At 40.1% G+C, this 17,856-nt stretch overlaps 1 protein-coding gene across 6 annotated transcripts in view; it reads left to right on the top strand.

Moving 5' to 3' along the window:
• Positions 1-17,856, top strand: part of PPP2R2C (protein phosphatase 2 regulatory subunit Bgamma) — a 292,251-nt gene that overhangs the window by 103,956 nt on the left and 170,439 nt on the right. The window contains exon 2 of one of the 6 annotated variants that reach the window (XM_037898109.2): positions 3,963-4,054. The exons of 4 other annotated variants lie outside the window; for them this stretch is intronic. In XM_037898109.2, the coding sequence (XP_037754037.1) occupies positions 3,988-4,054 (67 nt within the window). In that variant the 5' untranslated portion in view covers positions 3,963-3,987. Of the gene's footprint in view, positions 1-3,962; positions 4,055-17,856 lie in introns of those variants that run through there. One more of the 6 variants, XM_037898111.2, reaches the window with a different exon arrangement.

The following is a 17,856-nucleotide window of genomic DNA, read 5'->3' as shown; positions in this document are numbered from 1 at the left end:
TGGTTCAAATGTAGTATTTAGGGAGACTGTTTTCCAAAGTAGGAACCTTAGTTTCTCCGTTCCCAAACTGTAAATATTGAAACTAATTGTACCTCCTAAAACACTAATTTCATTAATTCATCTAAATCCAATGTTTGTTGAAATTCTCAACACTAGTAGATTTTTATCAGATGTCTATATTCTTGAGGTCCAGTTTTCAAACATGGTACATGTTTAGGAAGAGGGATAGCTCAGTGGTTTGAGCATTGGCCTGCTAAACCCAGGGTTGTGAGTTCAATCCTTGAGGGGGCCATTGAGAGATGTGGGGCAAAAAATTGGGGATTGGTCCTGCTTTGAGCAGGGGGTTGGACTAGATGACCTCCTGAGGTCCCTTCCAACCCCGATATTCTATGACATTTAACAGAATCTCCGTGTAACAGGATTTGGACAACTTCTTAAGGTGCCAACATTTGAAACTTAATCCTGAAATATTTTCCAATATAACCGGAAGTCAAAGTAATGATGCCCTTTCTTTTTCGCCACTTGTACCTCATAAAATGACAGTACAAATGTCTTAAATATTAGGTGAGTCTGGATTATAATAAAAGTCTCAAGGTATTCTTAAACACTTTCAAGTGCCTTTCCTATGCTGATAAGTGTCTATGAAATATGGCACCTTGTTATTACTTAATATATTTTTCTCCTCTTCATAGTTAAAGCCATATTTGCTGACTTTATTATTCATATTGGTGCAAGTCAGGATTGCTGGGGACTGTACAAACACATGGGAACGTAAGGTCTCTGGCCCCAAACTGATTTACTTTTTACTTTTTTTTTTTTTTTTTTAGCCCTAGAGAATTAATACAGTTTCTCTGGAGGGGGAGTGAGCAGCATTCTATTCTGGCTCACACTTCACAACTTAATTTAACATTAGATATGTTAACTAAGTTGTGAAAATGCATAAGTTGGAAAGAGCACATCTTCCTTTTCAGATTCCAGGTCAAATTTTTAGGACTGGCAGCCAATGTTCCCTCTAATTTTTTACATCCATGTGCAGAATGAATTTTGTTATGTGCGCCAATATGGAGGTGATGTGTTGTGGGGGTGGGGCCGAGGGGTTCAGCGTGTGGGAGTGGGCTCAGGGCTGGGGCAGATAATTGGGGTGCAGGGGGCTGAAGGCTGTGTCTGGATGCGTGGGCTCTGGGGTGGGGCCAGGGATGAGGGTTTTGGGTGTGAGAGGGGGCTCAGGGCGAGGGTAGATGGTTGGAGTGCAGGGGTGTGAGGGCTCTGGGGTGGGGTCGGGGTTGAGGGGTTTGAGTTGCAGGAGGAGGCTCAGGGCTGGGGCAGAGGGTTAGGATGAGGGGGGTGAAGGCTCTGGCTGGGGGTGAGGGCTCTGGGGTGGGTTGGGGTGCAGGTTGCCCCAGGACTGCGGCGGGGAGAGAGCTTCCTCCTCCCCAGACTCTGTGACTCTCTATTTCCCTTCTTCTTCTTCTTCAAAAGAAAGGTGTGTAGAAAACTCCCCAAGGACAACCTTTCCTCTACCATGAATTTTTTTCACAGGAGGTAATCATCTGGACTTAAGATATGATAATGTAATAAAACTATACATTAAAAAATTCCTAATCAGCCGGGACTGGAATAACTTTCCTTTTTTCCCTTATGTGCATTCTGTTCTGAGTAAGCTAAAATTTTAAATTCATTTTCAAGGTCCTGAATATCTGGAAAAGCCAGCCTGTTTTATTTTTATCCTAAGGTTAGCTTGAAGGCCATGAGACTGTCTCATGTATATATGTATTCAATGCAAAATGCATCTCTTACCAACCATATATGTGCATGTGATGGTGTTGCTACGGTATTTCCTAAAGTGTCTAGTTTTTATATAACTTACGCTAAACTGCATGTTTTTTTTCTTTGGTGTTGATGGTACATTTAATGTTGGAATATTTTGTAGCTCTCTCTTTTGTCTAGGTTCTTACAGTGTGTTCTTCACTTTAACATATTCCCCCACGCTATTAACTGCTTTTGATTTCTAAGTTTTACATTTAGATAGCACCTTTCATTCAGAAGGATCCCAAGTATATTTACCAAAGTTTTAAAAAACATTTTGGCCAACCTTTCATACCTCATTGAGATACAAAATGGGAGTGAAGCGAATGAGAGTTTTGCACAATTAAGGTCTGTGGAATCAGACTTTATACACAGGAATTACTACTGAGGAGTGGACCCACTTCTGGGGTGAAATACAGAAACTGTTCAACAGCATACAACAACAGTGCACAACAGTTTGAAGGGGATTTGAGGGACACTTACCAAGTTGAAACTGCAGGTGGAATCTTAGGCAGGTGTAAAGTGTAATTATCCACATTTAGAATTTTGCCAGAACAACAACTCTGTTGTCCCCTGCTTTGGAGAAATTCCATGAGAATTTGAGTTTGTATTAGAGATCTCTCCTCCCGTTACTGACCCCAGCCTGACTCTGCTTAGTTTTTTAAATTTGACATTATTGCCCACAATAGTATGAATTCAGGAAGACTAGTTGTGCTGTTGCTCTGTAGAGCTTGTTGTGTAAGAGACTGGGAGAGCTGAGATGTGGAAAGCCTGATTTTAAGACACAAGATTTAATATGTGTTGATATTTTAAAACAAGTCCCTTTTTCTAATGGGGAGAAATTGTTTGTCACAGTCTTTATACAGTTGTTACCAACCCTTTTTGGCTAAACCTATTTGCTTTTAACCAGCTCTGGATCACATATGTACATTCACTTTATGGGCAATATCTTAGCTCTTGATCCAGTTGCAAAATTCACATTGCTGTTAGATGAAGTTCTGTAATATCAATGGCTCTAAATAGTTCTTGTAAACAGGCCTTCCCTAGATACTTTGGCATGTACTGCAAACTCCTAGTAAAACAAAACAGTTGAGCTGCAACCTGCCTATCTTGTGTATCTAAATCTAGCACCAGTGCATTCCCCTGACAAAAAAAAGATGTGATGCCTCTGAATGTTACAAAGAGATTGCTTTTGGAAGCAGACAAACATGCATTAGTAAGGTTTAGGAAAGTTGTTTTTGATCCAGTAAAACATTAGATTCATCATGACGCTGAAAAGAATAATTTATTTATGTATTTCAAATAGGTTTCTCTCTCTTTCTCTCTTTAATGGTTTATACTCTGATATATACAAATCATTTGTATGGGTGTCAAACTAAAACCTGCTGGGTGGAAAAACGGTTTTCCTCACTGGAAGCAGCAAGAAGTAATGGAAGATATTTTTTGTTTTTAAACTTGGCTTTCTGACTGTGTAATTGCTTCATGAGGATAAACACATTTGAATCACCGCAGTAATAAAACAAAATGCAGCTATGGAATGTGCAGGGTGGGACAAGAATGAAAAAGGACTACTCTTGTATTAGAATAATCTGTGCGCAGATGCTCTCCTCAAAGCAGTCAGGAGGGGCAGGCAAAGGCACTTTCTGTCTTAAAATGGGGGCAGGGAGAGACAGTGAGAGAGAGAGAGAGAAATTTGCTTTGAAATACACACCAGAGTGTGAGACTATCCAGAATGAAGACCGCATCGTTGTACGTTCTGAACATCTATGAATTTTTGCAAGGCTAAGATATTGATGCTTGGTGAGTGCTTGTCCACTTTGGGGTTGAGAGATTATTTTCCACAGAATTTAATTTCCATTTGTACTGCATATTCTAGTTCTTTAGTTGTTAAATTTGCTAAGTTTGTTAAATATTTGGCAGGTGCAGCAAGAGCAGCAGAAATTCGCAAAACAAGGACCCAACTCATTGCTGGGATAAGTAAATGAAACTCCATTGAAGACATGAAATTGGCTACATTCATTATAAAGAAGGGGGGCTTTTTATAGTACCCAATAACTGTCAAGTGGGCATTGAGACTATTCTTTTTTCCTACACTTGTAATGTGAAAGGTGCTGGACTGACAGCCCTGGAAATTGAAGTCCTCTATTTCTCCACAGGACAGGTATAGCATGGGCGGCAGCAATGCAGGCTTCCCCACACTGTTCTGCCAGTGTGTCTCAACCCTGTTCTGAAGAGATCTCTTCTGGAGGTGAGTGGGTAGCTTAGTCTCTATGTCCCTTCCCGCCTCTGATGGTCGCCAACAAGGCTTCCAAGTGGTTTTTATTAAGTGGACACTTGTCCGCTACAAAGTGGACTGAGACTACTATTTGTCTTACATAAGTCTTCAGTGGGTAGTAACTTTCTCTTACTACCTATGTGAGCTGGATTCATACTGATCTGCAGTACTTTAGGAGACTGCAGTCAAATTTCCTGTGTAGTTAAATGGCAGACACAAAATTTTGTCCTACCTTTGTGTTTTTGTTTGAAGAGCCCATGAAAATGCTATATTAACACACATCCACATGCATGCAGATAGCTTAATGCACTTTCTTCCTAAACTTAATGAGCAAAACCAGCTAGTGCAAGCAGCCCAGCTCTCTTAGAGAATCCTGCCGTAATAAACTGGGGTGAAGCAAAAAATTGTTAAAGAAATTAATCTCTATTTCTTTCTTCTAAAGGGAGTGTTTGTATTTGTTTTTAATATAAAACTGTATCTTGACACATTCCTTTTTCATGTCTACAATGTAAATTAATATTAACATATATTAGGAAAATTAATGTCCTTACTTTGAATTCAGTGAAAGTGATAATCTGCAGCATCCTGAACTGCTATGAAATGATAGTCAGTGCAACCAGATAAGCATTTGAATTCTAGTAGGCAGCTGTCCTCTAATGCAGAAGCCATAAGATAGAACACTTGAAAGACACTGATGATGGCATTGATAAGCCGGCAGTGTAAAGACAATGACAGCTCACTTGTGTGACAGATAAACGTGTTACAGCTGTTCATCTTCTTGGATTTGCTAACCTAAAATACTGGTAGTCTGAACAAGCAAGGTGAATGCTACTTTTCCCAGAATCCTGAATCTTTTAGAAAAATGCATGCACTTAAAATTTGGAAGCTCTTACAAGGTCACTAAAGCCATTGAAAATCTATTTTTGCAGCTTTTGATGCGTTGTCCAAGATATTACATTGCAGCAACCTGTTTTTTTTTCTCTCTTGATAGTGCAGGGGACGGGATATAGTTCTGCGTCTACTTGACTCTATTTATGTGACTGTTTATAGCCGTATATGGATACTAAGAAAATATAACACTGTTTAATCCAGTTCTTATTCTTGTAAACTCATTGTTTTGGATCTTCATTAAACTTGAAGAAATACGAAAAATCATATACTTACCATAACATGCACAAATACCTAGAAATGAAACTATCTGTAGTGATTTATTGCAGAATTTGTCTTTCTTTTAAAAGACATGTTTGAAATTTGTGTGTATATTTAATATACAACAACAACAAAATCAGTGATATCCCTAAGGGGCCCAGTTCTGCCTTTCTTGTACATCCAAAACAGTTACTGACTTTAGTGGAATTTGGGTGCACAAAGGTTGGAGGATTGGACCCCTATTTTATAATAATCCAAGCATTTTTCATTGATATTTAAGATAGACTCATAGACTTTAAGGTGAGAAGGGACCATGATGATCATCTAGTCTGACCTCCTGCACAATGCAGGCCACAGTGCCTTGTATAATGGTACTGACACCTCCTTATCTCTACTGGAAATACCTCGCCTGATGCATTCCAAGACCGCATTAGCTTTTTTCACGGCCATATCACATTGGCAGCTCGTAGTCATCCTGTGATCAACCAATACTCTGAGGTCCTTCTCCTCCTCTGTTACTTCCAACTGATGCATCCCCAGTTTATAACAAAAATTCTTGTTATTAATCCCTAAATGCATGACCTTGCACTTTCCGCTATTAAATTTCATCCTATTTCTATTACTCCAGTTTACAAGGTCATCCAGATCTTCCTGTATGATATCCCAGTCCCTCTCTGTATTGGCAATACCTCCCAGCTTCGTGTCATCCGCAAACTTTATTAGCACATTCCCACTTTTTGTTCCAAGGTCAGTAATAAAAAGATTAAATAAGATTGGTCCCAAAACTGATCCCTGAGGAACTCCACTAGTAACCTCCTTCCAGCCTGACAGTTCACCTTTCAGTATGACCAGTTGTAGTCTCCCCTTTAACCAGTTCCTTATCCACCTTTCAATTTTCATATTGATCACCATCTTTTCCAATTTAGCTAATAATTCCCCATGTGGAACTGTATCAAATGCGTTACTGAAATCGAGGTAAATTAGATCCACTGCATTTCTTTTGTCTAAAAAATTTGGTTACCTTCTCAAAGAAGGAGATCAGGTTTGTTTGGCATGATCTACCTTTTGTAAAACCATGTTGTATTTTGTCCCAATTACCATTGACCTCAATGTCCTTAACTACTTTCTCCTTCAAAATTTTTTCCAAGACCTCGCATACTACAGATGTCAAACTAATAGGCCTCTATAATAGGCCGGATCACTTCTTTTTCCTTTCTTGAAAACAGGAACTATGTTAGCAATTCTCCAGTCATACGGTACAACCCCCGAGTTTACAGATTCATTAAAAATTCTTGCTAATGGGCTTGCAATTTCATGTGCCAGTTCCTTTAATATTCTTGGATGAAGATTATCTGGGCCCCCCGATTTAGTCCCATTAAGCTGTTCGAGTTTGGTTTCTACCTCAGATGTGGTAATACCTACCTCCATATTCTCATTCCCATTTGTCATCCTACCATTATCCCTAAGCTCCTCATTAGCCTCATTAAAGACCGAGGCAAAGTATTTATTTGTTTAGGTGTTGGGCCGTGCCTAAATTATCCTTAACCTCCACTCCATCCTCAGTGTTTAGCGGTCCCACTTCTTCTTTCTTTGTTTTCTTCTTATTTATATGGCTATAGAACCTTTTACTATTGGTTTTAATTCCCTTTGCAAGGTCCAACTCTACATGGTTTTTGTCCTTTTTCACTTTATCCCTACATGTTCTGACCTCAGTAAGGTAGCTTTCCTTGCTGATCCCTCCCATCTTCCACTCCTTGTAGGCTTTCTGCTTTTTCTTAATCACCTCTTTGAGATGCTTGCTCATCCAGCTTGGTCTACAACTCCTGCCGATGAGTTATTTCCCCTTTCTTGGGCTTCTGATAGTTTCTGCAACCTTGACTTGAAGTAATTCCAGGCCTCCTCTGCCTTTAGAGCCACAAGTTCTTCAGTCCAATCCACTTCCCTAACTAATTTCCTTAATTTTTTAAAGTTAGCCCTTTTTAAAAACCCTAGTCACAGATCTGTTTTTGTTTATCCTTCCATTTAGTTTGAACTGAATTAGCTCATGATTGTGCGAACCAAGGTTGTCCCCTACAACCATTTCTTCTATGAGGTCCTCGCTACTCACCAAAACCAAATCTAAAATGGCATCCCCTCTTGTTGGTTCAGCAACTACTTGGTGAAGGAATCCATCAGCTATCGCATGCATCCAGGAAAATCTGAGCCCTATTATTATTACTAGCACTTGTCCTCCAGTCTATATCTGGAAGTTAAAGTCTTCCATGATCACACAATTCCCATTAGTATTTATTTAATTGAAAACATTAAAGAGGTCTCTATCCTTATCCAAATTGGATCCTGGTGGTCTATAGCACACCCCAAGCACTATCCCAGGGGAGGCTCTAGTAGCTTTCTTCCCCAATGTGATTTTTGCCCAGACAGACTCTCTTATCCATTCCATCACTTCTTATTTCTTTACAGTCTACCTCATCATTGATATACAATGCTACTTCACCACCTTTGCCTTTATTTCTGTCTTTCCTAAATAGCACATACCCTTGAATACCTGTACTCCAGTCATGACTACTATTCCACCATGTTTCTGTTATCCCTATAATATCTGGTTTCACTTCCTGCACCAGTAGCTCTAGTTCCTCCATTTTGTTACCTAGGCTCCTCGCATTAGTGTACAAACATCTTAATTTTTGCTGTTTGGCTTCTCTCACATTCTTTACCCGATTAGGCACAGACATTCTACTGCCAGTATCCCCTATTAGACTGGTATCTACACTACCCTTCCTCCTTATGTCCATTCTCCTACCCAGGGCTGTATCCTTTCTTACTTCGCTTTCTTCCCTCTCAATACGTCGTTTTCTTCCCTCTCAATTTAATTTTATATGATAAATTATTACCATGTGTAGAACACCTGATCAGTGTTTATTCAAAGGTGTTTGAACATCTACATTGTTTTTTTTAAATTTTGAAGTAAATATCTGTTTGAGAGTCTGTCATAGATGGTAGGGTGACCTTAGGAATTGTATTATTAGAAGTATTCAACTTACATAACTGATAAGTCACCTTAAATGAAGTTTGCACAAGACTGCCAAAACACTGTGAAATTGATTTTCAGCTCTTGTGAATGCATCACAGATCAGAAGTCTGTCATTTTTTTTGTTTAAAGGTAGGCCTGAACTGCAGTATTCAGATCCAGAGCTGAATTTCCCCAAATTTGTGGGGGTTTGAATCCAGACTTTAGCTTTAAGCCCATCTCTAGTTTACATGAACCTTTAAAAATAATTGCATAACTTACCTCAAATAAAGTAGTATTGCAGTGTAATCCATTTTCAACTTAAATACCAAAATATAGTTAGATTAACAATAGTATAGTACAATGGTGATATACTTCAGTCTGCTCATATTGTATTTATACCATTTTCGTTTTTCTAATTCTTTGTATATTGTCCTTGAATTCTACTTCATAAAGAGCCATATCCTGCCACCATTACTCACATTGAATAGTACCTTACCCCACAAATAGTTCCATTGATTTCAGTAAGAGTGTTTGCAAATCAAGGTATTAGTCCATGCGCGTAAGTGTGGCAGAATGATCATGTAGCCTTGCTCACATGACTAGTTCAAATGACTAAATTGGGACTTGTCCCCTGAATCAGGGCTGAAGGATTAGGTTTATGTTGTAGTTAGAAATGTGCAATGGTTTTAGTATCACTTCTTTACCAGTAGTTTTATATTAGTGTTTTTAATAGGTTTCTTGATGATGTGCAGAGGTTGGATGTAATTGAAAGTTAAACTAACCTGTGACATTTATACATAGTCTCTGAGTTAGAGTGAGTTAGTTTGATGTCCATTTAAAATCATCCAGATAAATAAAGATAAAAACCATGAGACTTTTCAGAAACGTGGTGATCCAAGGATGATGATCATTAACCTTCACTCTACTGGAGGTGCCTAAAAGTATCCTCCGTAACACATTAATTGCTGGAATGGGGCATTCAAAGAGTTAACACTTGTAGTGCTCTAGAAAGAAGTGTTAACGTGGCATTTTCAAAAGCAAGCGTTTTATTTGATGCGCTTGAAAATGTTTCACATGTCACCAATAGTCTGCTAAATATAAATGACTGACATGCAGCAGAGGGAAGATGTTTATAAGCAAAGCATATGTCCCCACAATCTGCAGGGAAATAATTGTGCTTCCTATATCATTTGGATCTTTAAACTAAATACTCAATGATCAGGATATAAAAGGATAGTTTTAATGACTTATCATGTAACTACCATTAACTACCAGAATGTTTCCACAAATAATGTGTGGTCATTGGAATTAATTTGTTACCTCTCTCTTTCCACATTTTGCAGATGTTTAAGTTTTGTGATCTCTGTGTCACAAGTTTAAATCCAGCCAAGGTCATTAATGACTGAAAATCTTTATCAACTGGTGGCTGTTTGGTGGCCTACATGAAACTTGTTTGTATGTTTTATTTATACAGCACTTAATAAATTTGGCCCTGATATTGCAATGCCCTCCATACGGGAGCAGATGTCTGCCTGCACGGAACTCATTGCAGGATCAGATTCTAACTTGGTAAGCTCTTTAAGGCAAGGAACACACTTTCCTTTGTGTTTGTACAGTACGTGGCAAACAGAGGCCCTGATCCTGGCTGTGACCTTCAGGCACTACCATTGTACAAATAATAAACAGTGTGTTCATGCATTTTACAGGCACGTAAAGAAAGACAATGTCCTGACTCACAGACCTTAGAACTTGAAATTGATTGTCTCAGGCCAGTGCCTGGAGGGGGTAGCTGCAGACACAGCACACACAAAGAATCGCAATTGGCGCTAACTTGCTCCCTTGCTAGCATGCTCAGCAAAGGCCTAGGACTGAACTATCATCATTTCCCTGTAGTTCATTCCTTTATGCACCCTACTAGGGCTGATGGGAAATCTTCTATTGATATTTCCCAGCTGTCTTGTAATTTTCTTACTCCATAAGTTGTTTGCAGTGTTGTTGTAGCCGTGTTGGTCCCAGGATATTAGAGACACAGGGTGGATGAGGTAATGTCTTTATTGAACCAACTTATTTTGAAAAGAGAGACAAGCTTTTGAGCTTACACAGAGCACTTCTTCGCGTCTGGGAAATCTACTCAGAGTGTCCAAGCTAAATACAAGGTGGAATAGATTATTTAGAATCAGTAGTTAACACATATTTCAAGGGGCCATTCAAGGTGAAGTGGCCCTCTATAGTCATGGGGGAGGGGGAAAGGAAGAAGGAAAAAAAAGCTGGCAGAGGTGTGTATGTGTGATTAAGTGGGTTATAGATTGTTTTAGTAAGCCGTAAATCCGGTGTCTCTATTCGATCCATGATTTTAAGCATCCTAGCAAAGTTCTGAATTAACTTCCCGGGCTCGTCTTTGGAAGTATTGTGCAGGTTTTCTTTGAGAATGAGATTGAGAGGTCAGATATGGAGTGATCACTTCGTGCAAAGTGTTCACTCATGGGTGATATGGTGTTTTTGTCTTCTATCATTTTTCTGCGAGAGTTCATTTGAGAGCATAGAGACTGTCTGGTTTTATCCACATGTTGTTGGGGCATTTAGTGCACTGGATGAGGTACACCCTATCTTGTGAGAGGCATGTGTAGGACCCATGGATCTTGAAAGGTGTGTTGTGGGGTGGTGTTGACATTGGAGATATGACTACAGGTTTTGCATCTGTTATTTTGACAGGGTCTGATGCTGCTTTGAGTTGGTGTGTCCTGATCTGTGGGGAGCTTGCTTCTGATGATGAGCTTGGAGAGGCTGGGAGTTGTTTGAAGGCCAGAAGAGAGGGTTCAGGAAAGATTTGTTTCAGGGGATAGTCCCCATTGAGTATGTCTTGTAATTTTTTGCTGGGTACGCCATGTGGGGGTATTCAAGTGTATATCCCAGCCTTTCTCCTCTGAACGTATTCTGTGGTATCTGAGTATCTGACTGTAGATAATCGATTGCTTGGTGTGTTTAAGGTGTTTACTGTATCTGAGGATATATCATAAAATCCTTCCCCAAACAACTCCAAGAGACATTCTACAACCTCATCCACCACGAACTCACACCAGGGGCCTTCTACATGCTTCCCAAGATACACAAACAAGGGAACCCAGACAGACCCATCATAGCCCACCCTTTCTGAAGGAATATCTGGACTCGCAAAAACCACCCTCAAACCACTCACCAAACAAAGAGCCAGGTTCCTCCAGAACACAACCAACTTCCTTCGGAAACTCAACAACATTAACAGCCTGTCTCAGAACACTATCCTTGCTACCATGTTTTTCACCTCCCTTTACACCAACATCCCTCAAAATGACAGCATTGTGCGTGCCTCAAATATCAAGAAGACACAACCCTCAGATATCCACCCTAAATATATCACCCATTTCATTCTTAACCATAACAATTTTACATTCAGCAACAAACATTTTGTCCCAACTCTAGGAACAGCCATGAGTACTAGGATGGCTCCCCAGTATGCCAGTCTCTTCATGGCTCACTTTGAGGAGGAATTTCTGAACAATTGCACCACGAAACCATTGATGTACATCAATGACATTTTCATCTGCTGGGCAGATGACCTAAACTCCCTCAGAGATTTCCATCACCACTTAAACAACCACCCCCCATCCATCAAACTCTTTCTAGAACATTCCCACACTAGCATTAACTTCATGCACTCCATGATCAGCTTCAACAGTGGAACCCTACAGACAAATATATACAAGAAGCCCCTGGATCACCGGATGGATCACAGGTTCAGTAACCACCCCAAACACACCAAGAAATCTGTTATCTACAGTTAGGTACTCAGCTATCACAGAATATGCTCAGAGGAGAAAGTCTGGGATATACACCTTACACACTTAACTGCCTTCCCCAAACAAGGATACTCCACCAGAGAAGTAGATCACATCATGGAATGAGTCACTCATATACCCTGAGAGAACCTGCTTCAATACAGATATAGCCCCTGCCGACTGCACACCTCTAGTTGTCACCTACCACCCCATATGTGGTATCAGCAAACAATTACAAGCTGACATGGCCAGCCGCAGGTATTTAATTGAAGTGTAGACATACCCTCTGAGTACCTTTCCCAGACCTGAAGAAGAGCTTTATGTAAGCTTGAAAACCTCTCTCTCTCTCACCAATAGAAGTTGGTCCAATAAAAGATATTACCTCACTCACCTTGTTTCTCTAATACTCCATAAGTGTAAAACCATCACCTTGTTGACCACTTAGTACATTACAAAAGCAACAGTAATTACCTTCCTTCATTGTGCGCACACACACACACACACAAGGCATCCGATGAAGTGAGCTGTAGCTTACGAAAGCTTATGCTCAAATAAATTTGTTAGTCTCTAAGGTGCCACAAGTACTCCTTTTCTTTTTACAAGTTCTTCTGTCTCTGAAGCTATCCAGGCCCACAGAGATGTTGAAGCAGGAATTCTCTTATATACAGAATGCCTAGCAATCTTTCCACTCTTTTATTTAATTTTATGATGGGGGAGATTTTTCAAAAGCACCGAGGAGATTTCTGAGCACAAGTCTCATTGTGCTCCTAAATCTTTTAAGACATTTTTGAAAGTCTTTCTCCCTGAATCTTTTTGCAAAATGTTTTTAACATCCAAATACAAAAATATTTAGAGACAAAACGCTACAACCCCCAGGGTAATATATTCAGACAAAAAAAGCAAAAGATTATACAGAGTCTGATTCTTCTCCCCACGGTCATATTAAAATGCCATGTTATCCACATTATGCCAGTGATATGTGTATCAGCGTAAAAGGGTCCATCACAAATTGGCACTGAATTTTTCCAAAAGAGAAGCTATTGAAATCTGCCACAAAATGAAATGAGTTTTCCAGACTTCCTCTCTTGACAGTAGTAATGATGAGTTTTAGAGTATTGAGAAGGATTGACTATACATTTGGAAGCGGGAATGTTCTTTTCAGATGAGGTGTGCAGAGCAAATTTAGCGTTAATCTAACAGAAAGCAGAGAGATCCAGGCCCTAGAGTCTCTAGAGTGGGTGTAAAAAAACGGATGTATTCATTCTTGAATGCTGTCCTCAATTGCTACCTTAGGGCCAATACGGTGCCCACTGAAGTTGATGGAAAGATTCTCACTGACTTCAGTGGGTATTGGCCCATGCAGTTCTGACATTTTATAGATTGGCTATAGCATAGTCAAGTCCAATATGTGCTTCCACAGAAAAAAAGGTAAACCAAGGCTTTTGTTTGCTTATGAAATGTAGGAAAATGTTCTTTAGACAAATTGTTTTTGTAAAAGAGTGCACAGTTTAATCAAAATATTAAGGAGTCAATGAAAGTTTATCTTTAGTGAAAGAAAAGAGATTAAGTTCCTATGAAATTGAACTGATTTAGGCTTCAGGAAAAAAAATTAGACCAGATTTATGGGGATAGCTTGGATTTGGACATGGACAGGGCAAGTTGAGATTGAATAACTTGAGCACTGAACTCAAAGGGTGGCCAGATGTCCTGATTTTATAGAGACAGTCTCAATATTCGGGGCTTTGTCTTATATAGGCACCTATTACCCACCACCCCCCTCCCGATTTTTCACACTTGCTATCTGGTCACCCTAGTTATCAACCAGATCCTGCCTTTGGATATTTGCATGAAATCCTCATTGATTTAGTGGCAAATCTGAAGGCAAATTTTGGCCCTTGGTTTGCAGATGAAGATAAATCCATCTTCATTTTTCTTATCAAGAGTAGGAGACTGTTAAAGGGTATACTCACCCTTTAAGGCCAAAGGAGGAAGTCACTGGGGCCAGGCTGCCCTTTTCCACAAGGCCTGGGGCAGACAGAGGTTGAAGGAGCAACAGAGATGGATGCTCAGAGAGAGGGGCTAGCTTGTGTCCCTAGTAGCATCAGTGGCACTTCCCAAAGGCATCGTCCCTGGAGAGAACAGAGGAAGGCAAAACGCTTCATGGGTGCTGAGGAGTGGCTGCTGCTGCTTTTTTGGAAATGCATTGTGCACTCCCCGGTACAGCTTTCTGAACCACTGGCCTGTGCAGAAAGGAGGTGAGGCTGTTCCTCTCACATTGTCCCCTTTTGGGGTCCACACTGCTGGCTGTGTTTTGACTGTCCAGGTGCTTGCACTAAGGGCTCCTATGAATAGTAATGATGCGGGAATTGGGCTGCCCTGGCAAGGATGCCCAAGTGTACGTGTATGTGAGGACTCCCTTCACTGTCCTCACTCCATCCCTTCAGGCACATGAACAAGAAGAAGCAGAATCTGGCCTTATGGGTCTCTTGCCAAACAAACTGTAAGCATAAGTGTGCAAGTAATTGTTGTTTGGAACAATCTCAGTTGCTTTCAATGGCAGGTGTATGCATTTCCTTATGTTTTGCAGAGGAACCTGATGAGTTCAAAATAGATCTCCTACTGTCTCTGAGCCTAACACTTCTGAGGGGCACAGAGAAAGAAAAGTATGAACATAAATTGAATTGTGCCTTGCCTGTGGTAACAATATTTTTCAGTCCACAGTGTTCTTGATTTCACACTGATACAGATCATTGTTTGCAGCATTTCCCTCCCAACGATATTTCTCTTCTACAATATTTATAATATTTGTCTTGTGCTAAATGCCAGCTGGATTATGCAGGGTTAGTGTTTTTAAAATGTGCTTATAGACTAGACTGAGATGTGGAAATCTGTTCTCACTCTTTCTAAGTCATTGACCTATTTTCATGAGGAAAAAATGGTAAATGAATAAAATGTTAATGCTGTAATATTAACTAAAAATGATGAGTTCTCCACTCAAGGGATCAGTTTTATAACATAAATTAATTCAATGTATCCAAGTTAATCTTAAAATGCCTTGCAAAAGAAACAGCTGAGCAGCTATTTTAGGTGATTTAGGCACAGAACAATGTTGGAATGATGCTGAAGGTCTGATTAGCGTCAACAAAATCCAGGCCATTCAAGTCTCATCCATCCTGAAAACTTGATAAACAGTGCCAGCTAACAGGGATATCTTCCTCCTGTGGTTGCGGGTTTGGCATTTAGATTAGAATACCAGTCCACGTTGTACTTAAGTAATGCAAGACAAATGGTGAATCTAGCTCTACTCAAGACATGCAGATGTCTGTACTATTTCTCATCTGGGATACTGGTCATATGATACTCATTACCAGCCATCAGTTCAAAGTTAGAAAACCTAAAATCCAAACCAGGCATGTAATAATAAGGATCACTGTTTTTTGTTTGATAGCGTTCAAAGGCATATTAATGTTTTGGCAGAAGGCAAAGAAAGAGATGGTGTGAAATCTTAGCGCCTTTGAAATCGATATGAGTTTTGCTATTGACTTCAGTGGGGCTAGGATTTCACCCTTGGTCTATGCCCCAGAGAGTTTACAATCTAAATGTTAGATGTGACATAAGGAATGAGAGTGATGAACAGTAGGGTGAGGTGAGGGAAGGAGGATGAGGATTATAGCAGTAGAATTATATGGGTTACTCATTTAGGTCTCGGTGTTGATCACCTTACTCCATATGCACTGCCAGTACAGTTAGAGGGGCACACATATAGTAAGGTGCTATTCAGTGTAAAAATATCAGTCTGCATGCACCTAAGGGCCACCATATACTTTCAGTGTGAATGACAAAACAAGGAAAAAACAAACACCCCAAAGTCACCAAGATACAATACGGCGTATGTCCTTACTGCAATGTGCTGCCTTTGCTGTGCCTCCTGAAAGGGCAACAAGTTGTCTCTTTTTAAAAATGGTTTCAGAGTAACAGCCGTGTTAGTTTGTATTCGCAAAAAGAAAAGGAGTACTAAATTGTGGCTAAGGTGCCACAAGTACTCCTTTTCTCTTTAAAAATGTAATGCTGCAGTACATATAGAAACCTACTCAGTTGAATGGATACATACACCACAGAGTAAATTAGAGATAGAGCAGCCTTACTCTACATCGCCTTGCTTTTGATGAATTAAAGTAAGATCACTCATTTTATTTTAAATATTTTTTCTGTTTGATTTCTCTTTTCAAATCAGGTCAAGGGAAGCACCCATTCCATTACTGAACCTTAAACTGCTCTGCTATGCTTCCTTAGCTGTCATTCTTTTAGGATGCTTACAGGGGTTACCAGGACAATAGAATAATCAAACAGCCTCTTCATAGTCATTATAAAGAAATAGGAGCAGTGTGAATGCATCTGTTGTGAGTCACTGACACTTTATGATTGCAAGATTTGTGATTTGCATCTTTTATTTATCCTTTCAGTCTGTTGCATTATGAATAAGCTAACCCCTCGATCCTCAATGCAGTGTGATAATCTGCATATAATCCTGAATGCATAGTAAAATATTTGGGATTAGCTTCTCTGATCTACTCTGCTCCCTTTGTGCTGCCTGAGTGGGGAAAAAAAGAGAGGTGGAGACTGCCTGTAACTCTTCTGCTGGAATACCCCTGGTGTGGAGGAGTCCCCCAGCTGGTATAGAATTACCATGGACAGCTCCTACACCTCCCTCCTTGCAGCCTCCAGTGCATGGGGCACATAAGGTCTGGCGAGGGGTAAGAAAGAGGGGAGTGGCCATAGGGTGATAGTCCCTCAGGGACTATTGCCAGATGGTGCAAGTCAGAGTAGGCTCAAGCTGGGACTGGAGCCCTAAGTGAGTCTGTGGCAGCCCTCCCTCTCTGCTGAGCCCAGTAGAAGCGGAGCACTGGAGAGCCTGGCCTATCATTTAAAAAATTACTAGTCCACATTCGTCTCTGAATAATCCTAGTGGGGTTCGCTGTAGAAAAGCAAAAGAGGGGTATTTGGCCCATTCTGTGCACTGTCAAATATTGGGTGTGACGAGGGAAATCTGGTTCCAAACACTTCAAAATATAAAGTAAATGCCTGGAAAACCTTGCTTTTCAAAAAACCTGAAGCTTTTCTGAAACCAGAAACGTGCCTTTTAAAATCATATCTTTAATGTCAAGTTTCTGCTGAAAGCCAACCTTCCTGTTGTGACATAAACTCCCTTAAAGGGGTTTTGTCAGCAGGAAAAGTGATCATAAAACCATTAACTGTAATGCTACAGCCTCTCTAGGCAGTACTATAATAAATTGCATATTTAAGCTTAATTTAATCAACCCCTGAATTTTACCTGACCCAAAATATTGGAGTGTTATTTTACCAATAGCTCTCCTTCCTGCTTACCTACAGGCCAGAGTCCATGTGAGTTTGAATTCTTTTCATTTTGTTCCCAGTCCTTCATCCACCACTTCTCTCTTTATCTGACCTCTATTACCCTGTCTTTAAGGAATTGTGCAACTCCAGATGGTTGATTTTCTGTGGCTGGAGGATGCTTATTGAAAAGCAAAGGGATTTAAATAAGACACTAACCGAGTAAGTTAAAAATAAAAAAGTAAAAAATAATCATCTAGCTTTGTAATAGTCCTTGGGAATATAAAGGCAGTTTCAGCCTTCCACAAGCTTTAGGACTGAATTGGACTGGCCCCTTTTAAAGACTCCCCACAACCTTGCAGCTAGGCTTGTCCTCTCTGATACCAAGGGTTTGCAGGTGACCAAAAAAAAAAGTCTTTAAAGAGTCTGGTTAGACCAGAGATTATCCA

Source organism: Chelonia mydas, chromosome 4, assembly GCF_015237465.2.
Source record: "Chelonia mydas isolate rCheMyd1 chromosome 4, rCheMyd1.pri.v2, whole genome shotgun sequence".
Lineage (NCBI taxonomy): Eukaryota > Metazoa > Chordata > Testudines > Cheloniidae > Chelonia > Chelonia mydas.
Note: the sequence above shows the minus strand (reverse complement) of the source record. Positions and strands in the feature narration are given on the sequence as shown.